This window comes from Sciurus vulgaris, assembly GCF_902686455.1.
Source record: "Sciurus vulgaris genome assembly, chromosome: 1".
NCBI lineage: Eukaryota > Metazoa > Chordata > Mammalia > Rodentia > Sciuridae > Sciurus > Sciurus vulgaris.
In genome coordinates this window covers 132,379,060-132,406,493 of record NC_136461.1, presented here as the reverse complement: position 1 = coordinate 132,406,493, position 27,434 = coordinate 132,379,060, and the positions used below count along the sequence as shown (strand labels likewise).

The 27,434-nt window shown below is 36.3% G+C and overlaps 1 protein-coding gene across 13 annotated transcripts in view; it reads right to left on the bottom strand.

Moving 5' to 3' along the window:
- RP1 (RP1 axonemal microtubule associated) overlaps positions 1-27,434 on the bottom strand; it is a 322,403-nt gene that overhangs the window by 154,732 nt on the left and 140,237 nt on the right. For 11 of the 13 annotated variants that reach the window (XR_013763185.1, XR_013763186.1, XR_013763187.1 and 8 more), the window contains exons 13-15: positions 8,184-8,287; positions 6,200-6,376; positions 2,202-2,414 (exon numbers count right to left, since the gene is read on the bottom strand). Coding sequence is in view for 9 of the 13 variants with exons in the window: in XM_079136285.1 (XP_078992411.1) it covers positions 2,202-2,414; positions 6,200-6,376; positions 8,184-8,287 (494 nt within the window). In the remaining 4 variants the exon portion in view is untranslated. The remainder of the gene's footprint in view (positions 1-2,201; positions 2,415-6,199; positions 6,377-8,183; positions 8,288-27,434) is intronic. The other 2 variants (XM_079136286.1, XM_079136289.1) reach the window with 2 other exon arrangements.

Here is a 27,434-nt window from a genome sequence, read left to right as displayed (position 1 = left end):
ACCAGGGGTCTCTGACATACTTCAGTGTCCCTTCTTTGGTACATCTTGGATGAGGTGATTGTAACATTCATTGACCTGGTAAGTCCATGTGTCTGGTGGCTCTGATGTGATCCAATAAGTCCATATGTTGGCGTGCCCCTGATTTAATTTGGAAGTTCACAGGTGGTAATTTTTTATTAGCTCCAATAATTTACTTATCCTTCTGTACCTTAAGTGTATGCTGAACAGATGGTGGTTGTTTACATGCAACAAGGTACAGAGTCATTCTACCCTGGCACGTGTACCCAAATGGAGTAGTTCAAGACAAGTGCAATCAGGAACAAAATAGAGTAACTCAGAGCAGGTCACAGCCTGCTCTAGACATACATGCATAACAACGAACAACATCATTTTTCACTTTTGCTGTATCTGACCAGGAATCACTAGACTCTGGAATGGCATTACTCTTGAAAATAAAATGGTAACAATCCTTTTAATTAGCCTATTTTACATATGTTTAGAAGCTATGGTAAAGCATGCTTATCTTATCCACAGGGATTTAAGATGCATTCAAAGGGAAATGATAATGCAAGCTCCTATCACTGTACTTGAAAAATATAACAGTGCCTCAGTCCTGGTTGCTACTCAAAAATGTGTATTATAATAAATTGAATTTAATGAAAGCACTACTGGTTCCAATGTGTTTGCCATTGTACATTTGAAAACATTTCTTATAGGCAAACACACATTTAAATCAATTGATGTTGATCTTATAACAAATGTTTCTATTTCTGTTACCATAAAAGTCTTATTCTGTAGGAGTAAATCACTTTAATAGATTTTGATGTAGTAGAGATTCAAGTTAGCAACAAACAGCATGCAGTTCACTAGGGACAATTGTAAGGTGGTTAATTTAAAGAAAAAAAAAAAAAAACATGACTCAAAACAACATGGCTGGAATTTGCTAAGGAGTACAGAGGCAAACAGAAAACATGTAGGAGTTGTAGAAAAAATAAGCTCAGTATACCAGAATGATCGTGTACCAAAGAGATACAACAGGCACACCCCACATTAGCATGACACTTGTTCACAGACAAAAGTTTACTTTATAGAAATTAGGAAATATTCTCTCATTGCAGTTGATCTAATTTTTCCTCTTCACTCAAAATACACATGTAAATAATTTTAAAATGAAAGGTAACTAATATTTGTAAGGGGTTGAACTATGAAAGCATGTGTGTGCTTACACACACACACACACACACACACACACACACACACAAACTCTTGAGACTCAGGAAACTGAAGTAAAAGGGTTTGTTGAACTGTTATACATATTAGCCAATCAAAGGACAGGTCCTGGCAGAGATTTCCTCAACTTCTTAGCAACAAAATTAGATAGAAGTTAGAAAAATGCCTGTGGGACTTAGAACTCAGTACTTTTATTAAAAAAAAAAAGTGGGGACAGAAAGCATAAGTTGTTTACCCTGAACCTACATTGAATGTACAAAAAAGTGCACAGGATCATATGAAGTGAAGAAAGTTTTGGAATAGGACAGTTCATAGAAGTACCTTCTGGATTGGTTGGTTGTAAGCTGAATGTTGTGGTACCTGGGGGTAGTGCTGGAATTTGAGTTAAAGCTTTAACATCCATTTAGAAATCTTTTGTTGTTTTGGGCCCTTGGGACTCATCACCTGACAACCCTCTTCACCTGACAGAGGATTTGTATAGGATTTAAACTTTCTTCCTTAGTGAAGGTATAGGGTTTCCAATGGTGGAAATCCAGGCACTAAAAGGAGCAGCAAGAATACATTGTTGAACTGGGATTTTCTAGAGCTTTGATTTGGAAAGTGCAGTTTGTAGATGGACATCAGCAGCAAAGGCTGAAAGCTTGTTAAAAATGTAGACACTCAGCTCCCATCTCAGTCTTTCAAAATCAGAATCTGCTTCCTAACACAATTCCCAGGTAATTTGTATGCAAACTATATTTCAGAAGCACTGTCCAGAGAGTCGGGAATCTCTCTATTATTATACCAGGCATGTGGCTGTCTCTCTACTTATTAAAAATGTCAGTCAAAGGGGATTACCACGTATAACATTCAATTTCCAAAATATCCGTAGGTAAAATGAAAAATCAAAACCCTCAGAAAGCAGTGTTTTTGTGTCTATTACTGGCAAATGTCTTAAACATGTGCTGAGAGAAATAGGAGCAGATGCTTACTGTGCCATCACACCGACCATCCTTGATCCTCAGATACATCCGTGCATTTTTCACACTTTCAAACATGCAAATCCCAGAGCTGATTTTATGCACTTTCCAGTAGGATTTTTCAGAATGATTTCCTGCTCCAGTGCAGGTCCCATCAGGCTGGAGACACAGGGCCTGGCACACACTTGTAGCAAGTAGAACCACAGCACTGTTGAGGAACACCCCCTTCAGAGCAACAAACAACAGAAAGGCAGTAAATAACAAGTTCAAGTTCCACAGGAGAGGGAGAGATGGCGATAGAATCAATTGTCTTACAGAGGCTGCAGTAATCAGGATGTTATCAGAAGTTAAGTAGCTGAGAATGGGCAAAAGAAATAATTTAACTGCAAAACAGCTAAACAAGATGAAAAGAGGTCAATTTTCTTCAATGATTATTGCAAGTTTAAGGCTGAGCATCAGATTTACAGAGTTCTTTTTTAAAAGGTTAAAAAGAAAAAACACACACAAATATTTTTCTTAAGGAAACTCAGTGTAAGAAACAAGCTCACCTGCCCATATCCAAAGAATGGACTAAGAAAAAGGGGGTCAGCAAGACTTTTACTGATGGTCTTGCAAGATCCAGAGTCTGGATGAGCAGGCACAGCCACAGCAGTTATAATCAGCATTTTATTCCCTAGGTTGCAAAGTCAATCCCCAGGATCCTCATTAGTCAAGTACTATGAGGTATAGTCTTCCCAAAGTTTGCCTAAGTTTTACTGTCTCCTGTTGGGTTATTTAAAGAAATGTACCTGTAGTTGTTCTCTTGGGGCTAGAAGGTCTTCTTGGGGTAAGTGCACTTATGCTATTTATCTTTGTTGGTCAGGTCAGCCCATTTCCCCTCACCTCCTATTTGTCAAGAGGCTGCGAATCTGTCCCTCATGTTAACTGCTAGTAATCATTTGTTCTATTTCCCCTTTGGCTGTTTTGGTTTTTTTTTTTTTTTTTTTTTTTGGGGGGGTTCCAGTTTTCTTTGTTTTGTTTTTTAACATCCCCAGTAATTTTACATTTGAAGCTAAATACTAATATTAATCAAACTTTTTATTTCTCACAATAGTCACTATAAGTAATTTTAATATTATATTAATATTATGATTATTATTATTAACCTTGTATTAATGTAGAATAAAAAGATTATGCTATAAGAGTACCTGAATTATGGAATGCACTCTATGGATAGTAGTTAAATGTATGCAAATAAGAATGAGTGAAAAGAGATAGCAAACACACCAAAGGTATATTTCAGTAAACCGTATGCAATCATTAACTTAGGAGGAAGATATAAAATGCTCTTGAAAGTTAACTATAAATACACTAATTTTGTAGCAAAATGGCAAAAAACAAATCGTGTTAGGTTGGAATTTAGGTGACTGTAGGGGGCAGAGAAGAGCAGCTGAGACAAAAGCCAGCCCGCCAAAGGTGACCAATCGAGTGGGCTAGAAAATTCCACTGACCCTTAACATCCACCTGTCACTCAGAAGAACCCCTCCCATTCCGGCCTATAAAAATCCTGGGCAGCCAGGGCCACTTTCGATTTTCTCCGGGTCCCTACTTGAGCTGTACCCCAGGGGTCTGAGAACTTCACCCGAGAGCCAAATTCTAATAAAGCTTGCTTCGGCCACTTTCTGTCCGATTTTATTTGGCTGCTAACTGTGCCCCGGAGCTCACAGTAAGATGCAAATATAAACAAGGCAAAGTAATACATACTAGTAATTTTTTTAAAAAGGTAAAATTAAATGTTTATTTCTCTAGAAAGTTGTCAGAGACTTTTGTCTTTAGGAACCATACTCAACACTGAGGTCAATGGGATAGGTATTTGCCTATACAGCAGAAGGGATTTGGGTAGTAAGGAATGTAACCTTACCCAAAGAAGTCTGGCCTTTGCCTCAGCTTCTAAGAGGTAATCTGTCAGCCCTGGGAGTGTCCGTGCCTGATAGGCGTGTCATGATCCAGACACTTAGGGTGTGGGGCTTTGGGTCACAAGGTATCAAATGACCTTTAACAGGCTGAAGACTGAGATCAGCCACCAGTCACAGAACTTCCCACGTGATGGAACTGTAGTAAAGACCATGGTTCAAGTGAGCTTCCCACAATACTGTGTGTGTCATCACATCAGTGCTGAGGAAGTAACTCTGACCTGACTCCATGGGGAGAGGACAACTGGAAGTTCCACATTACTGCTTTTTCTAGGTTCTACCCTGTGAGCCTCTTCATTTAGCAGATTTTAATTTATATCCTTCACTGTAAAAAACTAACTGTGTGCTGACTCACTTTCAGTGATTCTGTGGGTCCTTTCAGTGAAGGATCAAGTCTTGATAGTGGTCTCAGGGAACTCCAAACACTGAGGTTGGTGTCAGAGGGAAGTGATTATGTAGACCCTCTAACTTCATAGCTAGCTTTACTTTCACAGGGGTAAAATACATACATTTCTGGGGGGAAAAGTTTGATATTATGTTTCCAGAGCCTTCAAAGTTTCATAATCTAGCCTTTAATTTTTAATTAAAAATCATAAATTTACATAGGGCAATGTTGTTTGATTCATTCTGTTATTTTTTCCCTTCCCCCACCCCTCCCACCCCTCTTTTCCCTCTATACAGTCCTTCCTTCCTCCATTCTTACCACCCTCCTTATCCCTAACCCTAAACCTAACCCTAACCCTAACACTAACCCCTCCTACCCCCCCTTATATGTCCTCATCCGCTTATCAGCGAGATCATTCGTCCTTTAGTTTTTTGAGATTGGCTTATCTCACTTAGCATGATATTCTCCAATTTCATCCATTTGCCTGCAAATGCCATAATTTTATCATTCTTCATGGAGAAGTAATATTCCATTGTATATATATGCCAGAGTTTCTTTATCCATTCATCAACTGAAGGGCATCTAGGTTGGTTCCACAATCTGGCTATGGTGAATTGAGCAGCTATGAACATTGATGTGACTATATCTCTGTAGTATGCTGATTTTAAGTCCTTTGGGTATAGGCCAAGGAGTGGGATAGCTGGGTCAAATGGTGGTTCAATTCCAAGCTTTCTGAGGAATCTTCATACTGCTTTCCAGAATGGCTGCACTAATTTGCAACCCATAGTCTAACCTTTAAATTCAATATTCAATTTTTGTAAGCTAAGAAAATTAAAAATATGGTCAAAGGCATATGTCAAAATATATATTGCCATATACTATTCCCGAGTTAAATGAAATATTTAATGTTCAATAATTTAAAACCATATATATTTACAAAATCCTTATGTTTGAATATTATTAAATAATATACTCTGAGTTTAAAGTATGTTGTTTTGAGAAAAATAACAAGTGGTTATATAGGACGTATAAAATATTTTAAAGACAAATACAGTCTTGTTTGAATTATAATGCACCATTTGCTAACTATACTATATTAATCAACTCTTAATATCCCTGAAAATCTTTTCCTTCACCTTCAAATACAGATGATAGTATCTGTCAGTGTCTTTATGATTTATTTAGTCTTGTATATGGTGCAACTCTCAGTAAAGTAAGCCATCTCATACATTTTTAGTATATTAATATGAAATCTTAGTTTTTAAATAAATTCATAAACACTGGAAAGAGATATAAACTTTAAGAAGTTATCACACCACACCTAACAATCAAAGTACTAAGCCTAACTCTCAGAAAAGATTAATATTTACATTGCTTGGCACCCAGATGCAAGATTCTCTAACTTTTTATTAAGAATCTCCATATCCATAGTTTTAAAATCCAACTTCAGTTGGGCATAGGCTGTTACTCTCATCACAGTTTCTTTCACTTAAAAGTGGTGGTCCCTACTGCTTTTCAAAAGCTGGGTAAAAGAATGGAAGCAGGCATCAATGCCACCTAGTGGAAAGAGATTTCATTACTTCAGTCATGATTCAAGTCAAATTTTTTACTCAATAAAGCAAAGAAAATAGGTACTTAGCAATAAAATCTTTGATGACTTTCGTCCATTTTACCTTGACAAAAGTCACAAATTCTTTTGAAAGATTTGCATAGCCTCCTGATGACTCATCAGCTACTTTTCCATGACGATCAAAAATCACCATTTGGCCAGGAATCACTGCTGACTGAAGAAGTGCACAGCGGTTGGGCTGATAAAGCACCTGCAGCTCAGTGGAGGCTCCACCAGTAGGCTAAAAGAAAATGTAAAAAACTTGAAACCCAACACCGAATTACCAAGAGAAAACAATTAAATTTAAAATGCCTTCACATCATGTGTATATACAGATCTACTTCAAGGTATACAATCCTTATTCTATTTACAGAATGTCATGCTTTTATAATTTAATTGTTTTTATTCCTTGGTTTTATTGTCCTTATTGTCAGTGACTTACACCAAAAACTTTCTTCTCTTGATTTCTCAGGACCATGGTAGATGTTGCATAACAATAAAAATAACACTAGTAGCAGGATAATTTAATGAGATGTTAATGTGTATTTGATTATTGTTTTTCATTTAATTATTTGAATTCTCCTAACTCAAGACCAAAACCCGAATTTAACAAAAGTCTTATCTCATTTCCAGGTTTTACTTTCAAAACAGTAAACAAAGGTTTGAGGTTATATAACAGGAAGACATTCCTGGTTCAGGGCCTACCCCATCTCCCTACAGTGTCCCAAAGCAGCAGCAGGGCTCATCAGTGCCCCTTGACTGGCTGGACCCAAGACTCTAGGTCTACCAACCTCAGCAAAGTTCAATCCCCCATATGGTAGGGGAGTAATAGAGCTGTTTATCTTTGTTTTTTAAAATATATTTTTATTCGTTCTTATTAGTAGAGCTGTTTACCTTTAAGAAAACAGGTGATGCTTCATGAGTATATCATAGCAACCAGCATGAACCACAACTACAAAGGCTGAGATCAGATACTCTAAGGCCCGTGATAGGTGAAATCTTTGGAGAAACAAACTAAGTCTCATAATAACTTAGATTCTATTTCCCACCAACCTAGTGCAACCTGGTGGGATAGAGGCTTAGTCTTAATTTTATTTTAGAAAATTATAATAATGGAACATTTCTTCAACTCTTAATTCAACTGAGTAGACTCCAAACCCAATACATTCATATTTATTAGGTATTCACTATGGCCTTTGTAATGCGATGTGCTATGAAGTAGAATAGAAGATACTTTGCCAAGTTCAAAGCAGAGGAGAAATGCCTTTGTGGAGAACATTCGAATGATTAATGACTTAGTCTAAATTTCAGAGCTACAAATTACATAAGTATTTTCCCTTACCTTAAATAACATGTTTTGAGTTCAAATCATTATGTAAAATTGTATAACATTGTATGAGGAAGCTGTAGCTGCAGTCAGATTGTCTATGTTCAATTCTTGTAAGTACACTTACTACCCTATGACCCTGGGCAACTCAGTCTTCCTATAGATCATGTTCAGCTTCTGTTAAACAGAATTCACTGTTAAAGAGTGGATTCTCTCATAGGGCGAATTTAAGGTTTAAATGTTATGATACATAATAAGAATTAGAAGAGTGCATATCAGTTATTCTACAGTCTCATTTTTCAAAATAAATAATATACATTCATTGTAAAGGCAGTTTTATATATTAAAAGCTACATTTCATACCTAGACTAAGCAATACAAAGCATAACTAGGCAAGATTATTGCTTTCTTTCCTGATAATATGTTCCCTAAAGGGGCCATTGAGAAGTCAGAAGTCCTTTGGAAAGCTCATTACAAGTTTCAGTGTTACTGGAGAATTGGTATACTTCTTCTAGGTTAAATTTCATTTGCTAGAATCTAGGACCATTTATGCATCAGAATCTCAAAAATCAATGAAACAAAAGACACAAAAATGTAGAATACAAGTATGAACCAAAGGAAAATATAATTTCATAATTGTATAAAAGTATTATATAGAAAAATATATTCTATGCAAATACAATTCTATTTATATAAGTCAAAGAGAAAATTTACTACTCACCATTCCCGTGACAAAGTCATTGTCAAGCGCAAGAGAAAGATGCCTCATCTCATGACTTTGGAAAATGCATATATTTCCTTTATTGAAAATAACATCAAAGAGACCTAAAAAACATTTTTAAGTGTTAGTAAATAATTGAATTCTCCTAACAGTACATTTTATATCTTTCAAAAAATATTTGTAATTAGTCAAAAGGTAAAATGTATTGGTATAGTATGTTCAGTTTCTGAAAATTCATAATACAATATATTACTTTTCTGCATAGGTATATTTGGACAAAATGATTTTTAAAATAGGTGAATCCTTGGCCATGACTTATTTCATTTCCTAATGAGTTGCTTAAGTTTGTCTTTGTTGTGTGTGTATACACACTAATATACACACATGTGTATTTATACAAAATACATAATATGAAATATATAACGCTATTATATAGTGTCTGTAGAATGATTTCATGATGACAAAATTTGGTTTTCTAAACCTATTTTTCCTTTCTTACCAATGTCAACATAGACAATTTCGTATTAAGTCAAAATTGTGAGTTAATCAATATCACATGAAGGAGGATTATGGGAGTTATTCACTAATTCAGGCTCCCCAAATCCCAATTCCTAACATAGAATCATGCATTTGTTCTCTTTTAACTAGTCACCTAATTATAGGTGTATATTCATCTACTATTAAGAAATGTAATTAATGAATTCTACCTTTTTTTATTGTAAACAAATGGGATACATGTTGTTTCTCTGTTTGTACATGGCGTAAAGGCATACCATTTGTGTAATCATAAATTTACATATGGTAATGTTGTTTGATTCATTCTGTTATTTGTTCCCTTCCCCCCACTCCTCCCACCCCTCTTTACCCTCTATACAGTACTTCCTTCCTCCATACTTGCCCCCCTCCCTAACCCTAACTCTAACCCTAACACTAACCCTTCCCTCCCCCCCATTATGTGTCATACTCCACTTATTAGCGATATCATTCGTCCTTTGGCTTTTTGAGATTAGCTTATCTCACTTAGCATGATATTCTCCAATTTCATCCATTTGCCTGCAAATGCCATAATTTTATCATTCTTTATGGCTGAGTAATATTCCATTGTATATATATATACCACAGTTTCTTTATCCACTCATCAATTGAAGGGCATCTAGGTTGGTTCCACAGTCTGGCTATTGTGAATTGAGCAGCTATGAACATTGATGTGGCTGTATCTCTGTAGTATGCTGATTTTAAGTCCTTTGGGTATAGACCAAGGAGTGGGATAGCTGGGTCAAATGGAGGGACTATTCCAAGTTTTCTAAGGAATCTCCACACTGCTTTCCAGAGTGGCTGCACTAATTTGCAGCCCCACCAGCAATGTATGAGTGTACCTTTCTCCCCACATCCTCGCCAACACCTGTTGTTGCTCGTATTCTTGATAATCGACATTCTAATTGGGGTGAGATGGAATCTTAGGGTGGTTTTGATTTGCATTTCTCTTATTACTAGAGATGTTGAACATTTTTCCATATGTTTGTTGATTGCTTGTAGATCTTCTTCTGTGAAGTGTCTATTCATTTCCTTAGCCCATTTGTTGACTGGATTATTTGAATTCTTGGAGTAGAGTTTTTTGAGTTCTTTATAGATTCTGGCGATTAGTGCTCTATCTGAAGTATGATTGGCAAAGATATTCTCCCACTCTGTAGGCTCTTTCTTCGCATTGCTGATAGTTTCCTTTGCTGAGAGAAAGCTTTTTAGTTTGAATCTATCCCAGTGGTTGATTCTAGCTTTTATTTCTTGTGCTATGGGAGTCCTGTTAAGGAAATCTGATCCTAGACCAACAAGGTGAAGATTTGGACCTACTTTTTCTTCTATAATCTGCAGGGTCTCTGGTCTGATTCCGAGGTCCTTAATCCATTTTGAGTTTAGTTTCGTGCATGGTGAGAGATATGGGTTTAGTTTCATTCTGTTGCGTATGGATTTCCAATTCTCCCAGCACCATTTGTTGAAGAGGCTATCTGTTCTCCATTGCATATTTTTGGCCCCTTTGTCTAGTATGAGAAAATTGTATTTATTTGGATTTGTGTCCGTGTCCTCTATTCTGTACCATTGATCTACCTTTCTATTTTGGTACCAATACCATGCCGTTTTTGTTACTATTGCTTTGTAGTAGAGTTGAAGATCTGGTATTGCAATACCCCCTGTTTCACTCTTCCTGCTAAGGATTGCTTTAGCTATTCTGGGTTTCTTTTTCTTCCAGATGAATTTCATAATTGCTTGCTCTATTTCTGTAAGGTACGTCATTGGGATTTTAATTGGAATTGCATTGAATTTGTATAGCACTTTAGGTAGTATGGCCATTTTGACAATATTAATTCTTCCTATCCAAGAACATGGAAGATCTTTCCATCTTCTAAGGTGTTCTTTAATTTCTTTCTTTAGTGTTGTATAGTTCTCATTGTAGAGATCTTTCACCTCTTTTGTGAGATTGATTCCCAAGTATTTTATTTTTTTCGAGGCTATTGTGAATGGGGTAGTTTTCCTAATTTCTCTTTCTGAAGATTCATCACTTATGTGGATAGAACACCTGGAAGACAGAACCTCAGACATTGAAGACAAAATATTTAACCTTGAAAACAAAGTTGAACAAACAGAGAAGATGGTAAGAAATCATGAACAGAATCTACAAGAACTATGAGAGATCTATGGTTTCTTTGTTCAATTTTTGTCTGGAAGATCTGTCCAGTGGTGAGAGAGGCATGTTAAAATCACCTAGTATTATTGTGTTATGGTCTATTTGGTTTCTGAAATTGAGAAGGATTTGTTTGACATACATGGATGAGCCACTGTTTGGGGCATAGATGTTTATGATTGTTATCTCTTGCTGATTTATGCTTCCCTTAAGCAGTATGAAATGACCTTCTTTATCCCTTCTGACTAACTTTGGCTTGAAGTCCACATTATCGGAAATGAGGATGGATACTCCAGCTTTTTTGCTGAGTCCATGTGCATGGTATGTTTTTCCCCATCCTTTCACCTTTAGTCTATGGGTATCTTTTTCTATGAGGTGAGTCTCTTGCAGGCAACATATTGTTGGATCTTTCTTTTTAATCCAATCTGCCAGTCTATGTCTTTTGATTGATGAATTCAGGCCATTAACATTCAGGGTTATTATAGAGATATGATTTGGTTTCCCGGTCATTTGGTTCATTTTTTTAATTTTATTTATTTATTTGTTTGACACAACTTGTTTCCTCCTTTATTTGACAATTCCTTTAGGATAATTCCTCCCTTTGCTGATTTGCTTCTTTGTTTTTCATCTCTTCCTCATGGAATATTTTGTTGAGAATGTTCTCTAATGCTGGCTTTCTTTTTGTAAATTCTTTTAGCTTTTGTTTATCATGGAAGGATTTTATTTCATCGTCAAATTTGAAGGTAAGTTTTGCTGGGTATAAGATTCTTGGTTGGCATCCATTTTCTTTCAGGGCTTGAAAAATGTTGTTCCAGGCCCTTCTAGCTTTTAGGGTCTGGATTGAAAAATCGGCTGATATCCATATTGGTTTCCCCCTGAATGTAATTTGGTTCTTTTCTCTCACAGCCTTTAAAATTCTGTCTTTATTTTGTATGTTAGGTATTTTCATTATAATGTGCCTTGGTGTGGGTCTGTTGTAATTTTGTGTATTTGGAGTCCTATAAGCCTCTTGAACTTGATTTTCCATTTCATTCTTCAGATTTGGGAAATTTTCTGATATTATTTCATTGAATAGATTGTTCATTCCTTTGGCTTGTTTCTCTAGGCCTTCCTCAATCCCAATAATTCTTAAATTTGGCCTTTTCATGATATCCCATAGTTCTTGTAGATTCTGTTCATGATTTCTTACCATCTTCTCTGTTCGTTCAACTTTGTTTTCAAGGTTAAATATTTTGTCTTCAATGTCTGAGGTTCTGTCTTCCAGGTGTTCTATCCTATTGGATATGCTTTCTATGGAGTTCTTAATTTGGTTTATTGTTTCCTTCATGTCAAGGATTTCTGTTTGGTTTTTTTTCAATATCTCTAACTCTTTATTGAAATGATCTTTTGCTTCCTGTGTTTGCTCTTTTAATTGTCGATTGGTGCGATCATTCAATGCTTGCATTTGCTCTTACATCTCATCATTCAGTGCGTGCATTTGCTCTTTCATCTCATCGTTTGCTTCTCTGATCATTTTAATTATGTACATTCTGAACTCCTTTTCTGTCATTTCTTCTGCCATGCTGTCATTGGGTTTTATTGATGTAACATCTAGATTTGTTTGCAGCATTTAGTTTCCTTGATTTCTCATATTATTCAGGTATCAGTGGACCGCTGAGATATTGCAGATTTCCTCTATTGACTTACAATGTCCCTGAAGATTTCTATATATATCCCCCCTTAGCCCTCAGTAGGCTGAAGTCTTGGAGGAAGTTGATAATGCGGTGCTCCACAAGGAAGCAGCCTCTCTAGGAGTGGTGGCCTTCAAGTGGGGTATAATCCCTGCTAGTGGGCAGAGGTGCCTCCACTTTTTGACCAATGGTCATCCAAAGGGGACCTAGGCTGCGGGCTGAGGCAAGGCCTGTTTGGGCCTGAGTCTCTGGTTTTACCATCCTTGTGGGGAAACCTCACCCGGCAGGGAAGACTCACCCGGTGGGGAGGTCTCGCTGGTCAGTTCCCTCCTAGAGGTTCCCCTCAATTTACAGCTACCGCCTGGGCTGGGCTGCCTTCCTCTGCAAAGTTCCCAGGGACCCGGCCCTACCTCCTGGGCCTGGGAGCCTCACCCTTCGCAGATGAATCTCCTTAGGCTGCCCCTCCTCAGAGAATCTGCCCGCAGGCCTGGAACCTTCGCTCCGCCCTAAGCCTGTCTCTTCCACCAAGAAGCCTCCTAGATCCTGGGACCCTGCTCTGCACCTAATCACCTGGCTATGCGGCCCCTCCTCTGAGCAGCCACCTGGGGCCCCGTACAATCGCTCTGAGTCCCAGAGACCTGCCACACGCCTCTTCCTCCAGACAGCCGCCCAGTATTCCGGTGCGATCACTAGGAGTCCAAGAAACTCACTGCGTGCCTCCACCTCCCACCAACCACCTGTAGCCCTGGGCAATCAATCACTCCGAGTCGAAGTGACCCTCCCCGTTCCTCCTCCTTCTCCAGATAACCCCCCGGGTGTTCAGGAGCAGTCGCTCTGAGTGGCTCTGAATCCACGTGACCCGCTGCACGGGTGCTCTGGGCAACCGCCCGGAGCTCTGGTGCAGCCACTCAAGACCAAGCGACCCACCACGCTTCTCCTCCAGGCAGCCCCCCTGTTTTCAGGCGCTGTCACTTTAAGTCCAAACAACTCACCACTCGCCTTCTCCTCTGAGCAGCCTCCTGGAGCGCTAATGCAGTCACTGCGAGTCCAAACGACCTGCCGCGCTCCCCCTCCTCCTCCTCCTACTCCTCCGGGCAGGCCCCGGTGTTCAGAAGTGGTCTGAGTCCAAACAGCTTGCCACGCAGCCCCTCCTCTGGCAACCGCCTGTAGCTCTGGTGTAGTCACTCTGAATCCAAGTGGCCGCGCTCCTCTTCCTCTTCCTCGTCCTCAGGGCAGGCCCCGGGGTTCAGAAGCAGTCGTCCTGAGTCCAAAGAGCTCGCTGCGCAGCTTCTCCTCTGGCAACTGCCTGTAGCTCTGGTGCAGTCACTCCGAATCCAAGCGGCCACGTTCCTCCTCCGCCTCCTCAGGGCAGGCCCCGGTGTTCTGAGTCCACACAGCTCTCCTCTCCACTCCTCCCCTGGACAGCCGCCGGAGCCCCAGTGGTTGCTCTGAGTCCCAGCGCTGTGCCGAGCAGCCTCCTTTACGACGCTCCCAGTTGTCCGAGTTCACTGCTCCAGCGGGGGGAGGGGCGTCTCACCGGCAGCTCTACTTCACAAAGTTTCCTGTGTTCCGGGACCACAGTCCCATCCGGGACGCCTCCCCAATGGGTGAGAGTCACCCAGCTGCTTTGAGTTGGTCCCAAGTGTCTCAATATCTCCTCTTTTGTATCCTGAGTCCTGGAGCAACATGAAATGCAGCCACCCTCTAGGCCGCCATCTTGAAACCTCCTGAATTCTACTTTTATATTTTTATTCCAATTAACTACTTGGGCAAACACTTTTAAGAGCAAAGTCTTATGTAGAGGGTAACTACAGAATTCCAAATTTTAGAAGGATTTCACCACCTATTTAAATATACTCATTTAAAGTCATATTCTAAAAGTGAAAAGTTTGGAAGATTAGTTCAACATACTATTCCAAATGGAAAACTTTCAGTCTAATTAATCTCTAATTTATATTTTGTCTACCTAATAAAATGCATCTTAATGGTTAAGAATTAAGGACCTTTATAAAATTAAACAGTGGTGTTGAATAATTACAGATAATGCTGGGGGGTCAGGGTGTTATTGAAATGAGTGGAAAACTAAGAGGTAGGAATTTGGCCTTTGAGTCTGACACCGACTCATTAAATAATCTTGGGAAAGTCATTTTGTATCACTCTGTCTCCATTTTCTCATCAATAAAATTGGAGCAGTAATTCCCAAAGGTATGTTATTCAGATAATGCCCTAATCATGTTAACTAATGAGTTGATGGAAATATTTTAAAACTAAGGGACTATTACTGCAAATGCACTAACTATAATTTTCAGTTTAATTCAATTGTCAAATTGAGTTAAGGATTTTATAAATACCAGAAATTAAATTCATAAAAACTATAAAGGAATTGTTTTTATCAGTTTTTAAAATTATTAGAATTATTTTATTCATTTTTGTGTCTTAACAGTTTTATTGAGACATATTTCACATACAATTTACTCATTTGTAGTATACAATCTAATGATTTCTAGTATGTTTGCAGCCTGGAAATGTAACCCAGTGGTAGAGCACTTGTCTACCACATGCAAAGCTCTGGGTTTGATATCCAGCATCACAAAAAACAAAAACAAAAACAAAATAAACTATGTTCACAGTGCTGTGCAGCCATTACCACAACCATTGTAGAACATTTTTATTACTCACAAAGAAACTTAGTAATTATTAGCTGTCACTCCAGTTTGTCTTCCCCTCTCCTCCCCTCTTATCCTTTCTCCTTAATCCCTACCACCTGGCAATTACTTACCTACTGTCTCCATAGATTTGCCTATTCTGGACATATTACTTTTTCTCCCACCTAACTGTGATTGTGTATCTTTGACAGCATCTCTCTCTGTCCTCCACACCTCTCTAACCACTCCAGCCTCTGATAACCGCCATTCTTCCCTGGCCCTGTCCTTCTAAGGGATCAGCTCTTTTAAATTTCACCTTAGTCTTTCTGTGCTGGGCTTATTTCTATGTTTCATATCCTGAAGAATCTCGATACTGTTTTTCTTGGTGCTGAATTAGTTTACTTTCCCAACAGTGAATAAGGGTTCCCTTTTCTCCACATCTTCAACAACACTTTTTCTTTTGTCTTTTTAATAATAGCCATTTCATCAGCTGTGAGGTGATAACTTATTATGGTTTTGACTTGCATTTCTCTGATGATTAGTGATATTGAGTATCCCTTTGTATGCCTGTTGGCATGTCTTCATTAGAGACATGTTCCTTGCACTTTTATCTGTATTTGTTTTTCTTATCTTGTTATTGAGTTCCCTTAATGTTTTTCATATTAGTTCTTAGTCAGATATGCAACTTAAAAATATTTTCTCCCATTCTGTAGGTTGTGTCTTTATTAATAGTTTGCTGTGCAGGAGTTTTATAGTTTGATGTAATCTTGTTTGTCTGTTTTTGCTTTTTTGTTTTTGCCCTTGCTTTTGAGATCATATCCAAAAATATCTTTGTCCAGACCAAGGTCTCAGAACTGCTCAGATGCATGTTCTTTAATTTCTGTGTATTTGTAAAGTTTCTGAAGTTATTCCAGCTCTATTTTTATACCATAATACTCAGAAAAGATACTTGATATGATTTTCAACTTCTTAAATTTGTCAAGATTTCTTTTGTGACCCCACATATGTCCTGGAAAATGTGTAATAAAAAAGAATGTGTATTCTGCAGCTGTTGGATAGAATGCTCTCTCTATAAATGTCTGTTAGGCCCATTTGGTCTAGAATTCAATTTAAATCTGGAGTGTCTTGGTTGCCTTTCTGTCTGGAGGATCTGAACATTGCTGAAAGTGGGATGTTGAATTCCCCTACTATTACTGTATTGTAATATATCTCTCCCTTTAGAACTAATAATATTTGTTTTATATATTTGGGTCCTCCAGTTTCAGGTATATACATATAAGCAGTGTCACTTATCCTTAGGAATATAGTTCACAAAAATGTGTCCTTAGGTGATATTGTCATTGAGCAAACAAGAAAATACAATTCTATAAATTCAGATGGTCTAGGCAGGTCAATTGTTTAACATGAGCTCTTGATGTAATCAACAAAGGTAAAACAAGAGGAATGACTAGTACCAGCTCAGCATAGCCTCTGATTTTACAATAAATTCTTTTTTTTTTATAAGCACAAGAAATACATTCTAAAATAACAATAAAAATATATTAAGTGTATAAACCAGTAACATGAACTATTAACAAGTATGTACCATACATAATTGGATCTGCTTTTATCTGACTAGAAACACAGTAGGTTTGTTTACAGTGGTATCACCACAAACACATAAATAAGGCATTGTGCAAAGATGTTATCACAGTTCCAGTGACTACAAGCTTAGCAAAAGATAAGTTTTCTTCTCTATTATAATATTCAGAGACTACCACTGTTTATATGAGCTGTCATTTACCAAAATGTCATTATGTGGGACATGCCTGTATTTACAATTGTTATATCCTCCTTGAATTGACCCTTTTATTGTCATATAATAACCTTGTCTCTTTATAGTTTTTGTAATTCAAATATAATTTTTCAGATGTAAGTATCACTACTGTTGCACACTTTTGGTTTCAATTTACATGAAATATCTTATTTTATCCCCTCATTTTCAGTATGTGTGTCCTTACGGGTAAAATGATTCTCCTGTAGGTATCATAGAGTTGGGCAGGCACTTTGAATCTATAATGGTGTCAATCTGAAATGTCCCCAAAAGTTCATGTGTTGGAAGCATTGTCCCCAGTATGGCAAGGATTAGAGATGAGACATTTAGGCAGTGACTAGGGAGCCGACCTTATTAGTGGATTATCAATCCATCTGCTGGATTAACTGGATGGCTGAATGAACTATTGGTACTTAGATGGAGGAAGTAGGTCACTGTGGGAATGCCCTGAAAGGATATTACTAGTTGCAGATTCATTTCTCCCCTACTCTCCATCTCTCTCCCCTTCCCAGTTGCCATGAGCTGAACAGCTATCCTCTGCCATGACCTTCCACCACGATGTTTCTGCCTTGGAGCCAGCTGACCATGAACTGAACTCTGTGAAACCATGACTACTATTGAGAAAAAAAACATTAAGCACCTCTATTTTGAGAAATTTAACACAGTAGAGAATGTCCTTGAATGTGGAAGCTTAATATAGCGAGTCTTAATTAAAAATATGTATTAGGAATAGAATCTTTTCCAGTAAAATTATAATCAAGTCAGTGTGATAAATGACACAGGAAATTAAAGTATTTTTAATAAAGAAAAAATACACTATTTTTGAGGAACTCTACAATAGTTATGTGGGCCTCTGAAGTTCTATGAAGTACAATTTGAAGGAAAAAGTATGATAAGCGAAAAAGCACTACCATATGAATGAAGGAAATAAAATTAGGCTGAAAACATCCGAACAATCAGCAGCCACAGAAAGAAAGATTATGTAAAATTAAGCAGATACTCCTGAAAATACAGCTGCCATTGACCCCTCTATTGGAAGTCAGTGAGCCTTTTGAACCTTACTACTGAAGCTCTAAATAAGCCTTCCCACTTTTTTGGTTATGTAAAAAAAAAAAAAAAAAAAAGAAAGAGAAGAAAAGAGAAGAAAAGAGAAAAGGCCTTCTTCTTCTCTACACTTCAAATCTGATATCCACTTTACTGCCAGTCTTTCTACTCTACTTCAAATACATCCTTTGGTGTTGGTGGTTATTTCTACCAACAGGAAGGAATAAGGGAGGTTGCTTGTAGACATAGGACTGGCTTTCTTTCCCAGAGCCTTTCACAGGGAGCAAAGAGAAGTTAGGGAAGAGTTAAGGTTTAAATTATCAGATGCATTACACTGCTTTGGGCTACTGAGAATGGTTTTAATGGGAGATGGTATAGTTATAGTGGTGACATAGTATATTAAACTTTCTTAAGGCTTCTAAGGTAAAAAGGAGATTAAACACTTAACTATTACAAGCACAGGCAATACACAAAACTTGAAATTAATATTTCTTTTATGAGATTTTTTATTAACATCTTTTAATTTTTACAGACTGCATTTTGATTCATTGTACACAAATGGGGTATGACTTTTATGAGATCTTAAGTTGAGACTTTCAGCAGTTAATGATACAAATAACCCTGATTACTAAAGATTGGTAAAGGTGTTACCTGTCTTCAGCCACATGCTATAAACCAAAGAGTTTCAGGATATGTTCTAAAGAAAAGTATTTAGACGTGTTTCTGAGACATCCACAATCCTTTTCTCTTACATCTCTTTTCCCCAACATTTCCTTCTGTATCCAGAGACCAAAGTTCTCAGTAAAAGGGGATTGCAGTGACTATGTGTTCCAATCCAGAGCACATTCATTTCCAATTTAAAACAAAGAAGGTTCTTCACAGTTCTCTCAGAAAATAGGAAGGTAAGACCAATGGTCTCTTGATTTCAAAGAATTTCAGGGACCAATTTATATTGTTATATTGTGTGCATATATAATTATATAATAATGAATCCCACATTACATATAATTATAATGCACCAATAAAAAATTAAATAATAAAACAATAAGAACTTGTCAGAAGACAAAGTAACCTCTATATAGTAAGTGCTACACATTAAATAATGAACTTTTTTCATATCCATTATTAGGACAAAGTAACAGAGAATCAGATAGAGAAAGGAATTACTGCTGATCATCACCACATGGTCCTGAGAAACATGACCACGAGAAACAGTTTTGTCATTCAACCACCAGCAACAGAAAGATAGAAGAATTTTATCTGTACTGAGTACATGGCTAAGAAGACCAAAGAAAATCCAGAGATGGTAATTTTTAGAACTGATTATATTTTTTCTTTTTCAAGGTGAATTAGAAAATAACCATCCCAAGAACATTTTCTTACAGTTTCAGCACATAGGGAAAAATTATTACCCTCTTCAGTATACTGTCTAATCATTTACTAAAACAGTAATGAAAAAAAAATGTAGATAACATTTGTCTTGAAAGCATTTAGAGTCAAGAACTATATCCACAATGAAATAGTCCTCTTTAAATTCTCACTTTATTTTAACTGAAACTGAAACTGAAAATTTTAAGGCATTAGCCTATAGAATTGATTGCCCCACCAGGACACTATTGAGAGTGAAAGGGGATGCTAAGCAGGTGGAAAACTGAGTCACAAATAAAAATCGGCAAACTAGAGTATATGGTCTCTTTAACGAAAGTTACATTATATGAAAAAAAATAAAACCTTAGTCTTACTTTCTAAAATTAGAGAATAAATTAATTTATATGTTTCAAATTTACATAAGAATGCAATGCATTTATTATCATTCTTTTGGTCCTAAGGTAAGGGTATAGTAAGTTGAAGACACTCAGCACAACTAATGAGTGAAAAATTATATAACTTCTGGAAAGAGAGGTGGTAATGTGTACAGAAACTTAACTCTTTATCTTTAATCTGGTAATTCTATTCTTCAGGAATTTTTGTTAAGAAAATAATCTAATAGCGTAGAAATATAAACAGTGATGGAACATGTAGGTATGTTTATCAAAATGGGAAACATCATATCCATATAATAATTGAGTGTAATTTTAATCCTTTGAGAATATTGAATGTATAATTCATGTAATACATTTTTTATACTTGTATGTTAAGAAAGACTGGAAGCAAATGCACCAAATTTACTTATTAGCACTAGGTAATGGGTTTATAGGACATTTAATTTTTTATATTTATGATATTTAATGTATTTTATGAATATTATTAATTTTTTTAAATTAGGGAGAAGAGTTATACCAAATATCAAACAGATTGAATTTCTCAGGCTCTTAAAAGAGATAAATGATTTTAAACTATGAAAGAGAAAAATAAAAATCCATATAACAAAAGAAAGGGATCAATTCTCACAGCAAAAGACAGTATAATACAAGATGTCATAAGTAAGATCACACATATGATTTTTAACAGCAAGTGAGCATAAACTTCCTACCAAAATATATTCAAAAGTATTTTAATGTAACTTTATTATACATTTTTATAGGAAGAGTCAAATTAATAATGCATACAGATGCAGTGGACTAATGTAAACAACTGGAAAAAACAAGATATGCAACATTAACATCAAGTATGAAGAATTGAAGACATGGTACATTAATGAGACACTGAAAGCTGCAAGAAGAATATTAATGAAGTAATAATGTTGATGAAATTTCATGTATCAGACTATACCTATCAGAGCAAACATATAAGACCAAATCATTAGACATAAACATAAGATAGAGATTAAAAATTTTAACACAAAACGCTACTCAGGCAGAATAAGAATGAATAAGGTAGGTTGAGGATGTAGCATAAGGGTAGAGCATTTGCCTCAGGATGTTGATCCCCAGCATCATAAAGAAATAAAGAATCAAAAAGGACAGAGTGGTTATGGTAGTAGCCAGTGGTCAAGTTGTGATTCTGGTGATAGACCACCAGAGTTTGTTTCCTGGTTCTACCCCTTGATAGCAAAGGGATCTAATGTCTTCAATCTCCTCATGTAAAATAAGGAAAATAGTATCTAATTCATTAGAATAATTGTGAAAATTAAATGAGTTAGTATTAGTGAAGTACTTTAAATGATGTGTGGTTCATACATGGCATATGTGTGTTTGATATATCAAAACTGTGTAACTGAAATCTTATGTATACATATTTTTCCATATATTATGTGTATTTTGTGATTTTCAACTCTATAAATATAACAAGAATATTCACAATCTTGGGAACATTTGTAATAATATGCTTTACAGTGTATCGTTTACCTAAAAAAAAAAAAGTTTTACAGTACAGGAGAAATACTCTGAATATAATACCAATGAGGCAGTAATAAAACAAGCTTAAAAGAAACAACACAGAAAACAAGAAAAAGAGATTAAGAATGTTCTTCTCAAAACTTTTGGTCAAATAAAAATGTGACCAAAGTTGTAATGAGAAGTAAATGCATAGTTTAAGATCAGTGATTTGCAATTGAAAGGAGCACTCAACCAATATATCAGAATAAAAAGGCAGATTTTTCTTTCACACTACATATATTCTCATGGATTGGTATTTACCACTCCAGAGGCAGGACAATGTAAACTTGACATGAACAGCTTGGGTCCTTTCTATCACCAGAGCAGCACCTTCCCAATCAGTGGTAAGGGACAGGCATAGAAAGCTTGCTGTTACCTAGTACTGCCTGTGCTCTGGTGGGTTATCTTGGGAAGAGTCACCAAGTGCTCTGAGGTCACATGTAAAGTCAAGACCCCTACTTGATTCCATCTTCAATGAAGCTAAGGTTGTGATTTCCATTTGCCTATATACTGTGTCTTATTTTTAACTGACTCTGTACAGAGTATGTAAAGAAAGTGGTTTTACATATAGACTGCTCTTCAAATATTGAACTCTTAATAAACAGTATAAACATCATATAAAATTTATTACAAGACAAGAATGCCAATATCATCATTATTTCACTACCTGAAGCATATTCTTGCCAGTGAAAAAAAAGTGCTTAAAGTCAAAATAGAAATGTAACTATTAGGAAGTAGTAGGTAAATGTATTATATTTATAAAACCTGAAAAAATCTTTAATGAGAGTGCAGTAAGGTAGTAAGCTTCAAGACACATGTATAACCAGACCAGTGCCTGATTCACAGCCAAACTGTAATAAACACGAAATAAACATAAAAATTTTCTTTCTATATATTTTCAATAAATTTGATTTATATTAGAGAAAGGGTCTATTTACCACCAAAATAGTTTGGTTTCTAGCAAACACCTACAAACAATGATGTTTGAAAATATGGGTACCTAGGTGAATAGCGAGGAACTGCGTATAGGTGTGGGTGCATATGTATATATATCTGAATAAATAGATATAGGACATGTTAAGTTCCTTTCTGAAAGCATTTTACTGTATTTCTGTTGGAAAATTAATAAATATACAAATTTGTAGCAACTACAAATGTGAGTAGTATCCCTACTGTTGTACAATGCACAATGGCTCATTTTTTTTAATTGTGGTAAAATAATATGAAAAAATGTCAAAATGTCAGCAATGTAGCAATTTTCCAGTGTTGGGCACCATATAGTTCCGGAACATTTTAACCACCCCAAAGAAAACCCTGCACCCATTAAGCAATCAGTGCCCATTCCCTGCTCCCCATTCCCTAGCAACCAGGATTCCACTTTCTATGAATTTGCATCTCCTGGATTTCATATGAATAGATTTGCTGTGACTTTTCGTGTCTAGTTTCTTTCACTCAACACAATGTTTTAATGGTCAACCATGTTATAGCATCCATTCTTCATTCCCTTTTATGCTAAGTGTACCACATTTGTTTATTCATTCATCAGTTGATAGACATTATTTCCATTTTTCTCACTATTGTGAATAGTGCTGCCAGGGACATTTGTACACTGACTTTTGTTTTTAATTCTCTTGGATATATACCTAGGAATAAATTGTCCAAGTCACAAAATAATTCCATTAATTCCATTAAACTATTTTCCAAAGCAGCTAAATGATTTTTACATTTCCACCAATAACTCATGGAGATCTCAATTTTTCCACATTCTCTCCCAACACTTGCCTATTTTCATTATTTTTATTACAGCCATCCTGGTGGATGTGAACCAGTACATCATTTTGGTTTTAATTTGTATTTCCATAATGACCAATGAAACTGAACAGCTTTTCGTGTATTTGTTGGCTATTTATGTATCTTTTTTGGATCATTTTCTACATAGGTTCCTTGTTCGTTTTTAATTGGATTGTTCAGTTGTAAGAGTTTTTAATATATTCTGGGTATTAAACCCTTATGAGATGTATAATTTGCAAATATTCTCCTCTTTTGTGGATTGTCTTTTCATCTCTTGATAGTATCCTCTTGATAGTATCCTTTGATGCACAAAAGTTTTTAATTTGATGGTGCTCAATTCATCAATTTTTTCCTTATTACTGGTGTTTTTAATCTCATATCTAAGAAACCATTGACTATTCTAAGGACATGAAATTTACTTTTACATTTTCCTTCTCAGAGTGTTACAACTTTATGACTTATATTTAGGCCATTAGTCCATTTTTAATTAAAATTTGTATATGTAATGAGATTAAAAATAAAATACAATTCATTCTTTTTTTTAGACATCCAATTGTCATAGCACCATTTGTTAAAGAGACTATTCCCTACTGGATGGTCCTGACACACTTAATGAAAAATAATTGACCACAGATGTATAGGTTTGATTCTGGACTGTCAGTTCTATTCCATTTATTTGTATGTCATTTGTAGGTATTTATGGATGATTTTTTAACTTACTGATTGATTGCTTGCAGTGCTTGGAATTGAACCCAGGGCACTCTACACTAAGTAGAGGGCATTTGACCACTAAGTTGTAAACCTAGCTCCTGTCTATACCAATACCACATTATTATAATTACATCAGCTTTATAGCAATTTTCAACTGTGTTCTTTGTCAATATTACTTTGGCTATTTGAAGTCCCTTGAAATTCTTTTCAAAATTTAGTTTTTCTATTTCTGCATAAAAAGTGTTGGAATTTGGTAGTATCACACTGAATCTGTAGTCACTTTCAGAAGTATTGCCAGTTTAACAATATTAACTTCAAATACTATAAATGTGTAATATCTTTCCACCTTGTCAGATCTTCTTTCTTTCAAAAATGTTTTATAGTTTTTAGTGTACAAGTCTTACACTTGTTGGTCAAATTTATTCTTAAGAAGTTGGTATTATTAAAAGTAAAACTGTTCTCTGAAATTCATTCTTGGATTATTTCTTTTGTTGATACATACAAATGGTTTTCAGTGTTGCTCATGTATTCTACAATGCTGATGACTACATTTATTAGGTATGATACTTTTCTTGCTGTGGATCCTTTAGGATTTTCTATATATAAGATCATGTCATATATAATTATAATTTTCTTTCTCAATTTAGATGCCTTTTATTACTTAATGCTCTATCTACAACTGTTAGTAAAATGCTAACTAGAAGTGGAAAAAGCAGGCATCCTTTTCTTTTTTCAGGTCTGGGTGGGGGGAAGTTCAGTCTTTCCCCACTGATAAATACTAGCTTTGAGTATTTAATAAATGCCCTTTACCATGCAGAGGAAATTTCTTTCTATCCCTAGTTCATTGAATATTTTTTCATGAAAGATATTGCTCATTACTTTTATTTTAGAAACATTTTCCCCTAATTTTTGCACTGCATGTTATAGAAAGCATTTTATAAAGTACATCCACAGTCACTAAAAAGGTGTCAATATTAACATTGCAGAAAAATTACACAGAATATTCAGGACTTCCCACTGCATCACTGCAGAAGTGAAACAGCAACACAAAAAAGAAGCTGAGGATCCCAATCAGAGACAGGAGAGAGAACACCCTATCCATTCCTATCCACAACGTAAGTGAAGGGAAAGTGAAGCCCATTCTGAGAAAATGCCGTGAGCAACTACTTTACAGAACAATGTATGAACTGGCATACGAGTAGTCTAAAGTAGGTCAAACATTACTCTGAAACATCACAACTCAAAACAAACATGTATTTTCCTATAACTTCTGTAGGGCGAAAATTTGGAAGCAACTTCTCTGGGTGGCTCAGGTCTACAATAAGTTGCCATGAAGGTGTTGGTTGCAGTTGCGGTCATCTGATGGCTGGACTGGATCAGGAGCGCCTACAGGATGACTCACTCCCATCGATGTTGGCAAAAAGCCACTGTCATTCCAGCCTCTCTAGAGGGCTGCCTGAATGTCTTTATGACGTGGCAGTTGACTTCTCCCAGAAAAAGTGAGAGCCAAGAGGAATCTGTAATGCCCTTTTTGACAAACTTAAGAGTTAAAACTGACCCAGCATGATTTCACCACGTTATTTGTTAGAAGAAAGTCACTAAATCCATTTCATACTCAAGGAGAAAGAAATTAAGGTCTACCTCTGCTATTTGTTATTTGTGGACATATTTAAAAACCTCCACATTGGAAAATGCAGAAACCTCTTGCATATGCAATAGTCTGACACAGCACAAAATAAACACTCCAAAAATAGAAAACAAAAATCTTCTATCAAAACCCAGTAAAACTATTTACATGGAAACTTACGAAGATAATACAGAAGACAGAAGAATATGATACATTACTAACTTCTAGTTATGTGATATATTGAAAACATTTAAAATGCAAATGTAACTAGGTTATGAATTATTTTTCCTTAAAGGACTATTACTACTATGAAATGAGAAAACTATATGAATCTCTATCCTGGAGTAAATCTTTTGAAATTTTAAGGGATGTGAAGTTTGTGAAACTGAACTAGACATGCAAATAGCTATCAAGGGTGCAGTGATAAAAACAGAATAAAACTTTGGTTACTTGGTCCTTCCTTTTAGTTATAGGATCCCAAAACAGAGTCAAGAAGGCTTACTTATGTCTGTCACTGTCAATAATGTTACAGTATTATTTTTAGTAACTAAAAGAGCTCATGATCATAAAATGAAGTTTCCTGTGCAATTTCAGAGATCTTCTCATGCTACACATCTGCTTTGAGGTTCAGTGTTGCCAAAAAATGGTTCAGTAGTTCTTAGTGAAATGAACATTTTGAATATGAAAATAGCTGCATTTATTACCAGCTTGATAATGAAATGAAGTATTGGCTCATAATGATAAAAATGTTATTTTGTGGACTAAAAATTATAAGTCAATATATTTCAGACATTCCTAAGATACTTCCTTGAAAAGGTCAGCATTCATCATACCCCTTTCCAGACATGTGAAAATTGATTGATTAGTGTGAATTCAGGGGACAATGTGCAAAATGTCAGGAAGTAATCCTGTGAGTAATTACTGCACATAAAAGACCTCCTATTGTCAAACTGTCAGTTACAGTGAGGAAAATTACTCATACCATCCTGTACCTTCCTTTTTTAATGCTGTACATTCTGCATTATGTTTTGCAGGACTAGCATATTAAAATTCTGGAAACCCTGAAAGATAAAAAGTTTATGTAGTTTACTCATCTACCAATCAGATTGGTCCACACACTCAGTGCTAGTTGCAGGTCAGGAACTCATCTGGGGTTTCCAGAGCCTCAGTTCCTTCTGTGGGAAAATAACTTCCTGGGCTTCTTCCCAAAATTAGGGCTGGGTTTCAAGAAAGATTAATCCAAGATATAAAAGGAGAAGATACAGATCTTAGAAGCTAAAATGTTGCTTCAACTGCCTTCTCTTAGTCAGAACATGCACAAAGGGCTCGCCCAGCAAGGGGGCATCTTTGATGCAGATGTAGCAAGGTTCCTTTATAAACCAGCCTGTGGAAAGGGTGCTAGAAAAAATCCTTCCCAGTCCTGAGATCCTTCATGCTCCTGCACAGTACAGTGTCTCTGAGCAAAGGCATTTATAAAATGTTTCTAAGGAAACAGAGACATTGCAGTGCAGTAAAGAAGACATACATGCTCTCCAGCTGTCCCAGGGGAGTAAAGATAAAGATCTTTCCTTTCCTTCCCCTCCGTGAATATTTGTTTACATTCTAGATTAAAGATAGGTCCTGAATCCCGCCCCCCCCCCGTGTGTATGTGTATGTGTGTGTGTGTGTGTGTGTGTGTGTGTGTGTAGTGTGTGTACTGTGCATCTATCTCATTTGTTGGAAGGAAGGATAGGCAGTCCTATATAAGATCAGAGTTTCCTAATTTGGGAATTTTCTCTCCCTTAATAAACCCAACTGCACGTACAGAACCCTCAGACTCTCTCATCACGGCATTACTCTGGCTGTGCACTGGCTGTAAGAAATAAATGGTTTTAGTTTGACCAGTGGTCTGATTTTTCCTGCAAGTAAGGTAAAACTTACAGCATTCATGCCTTCTGATTTAACAATAGAAGATCA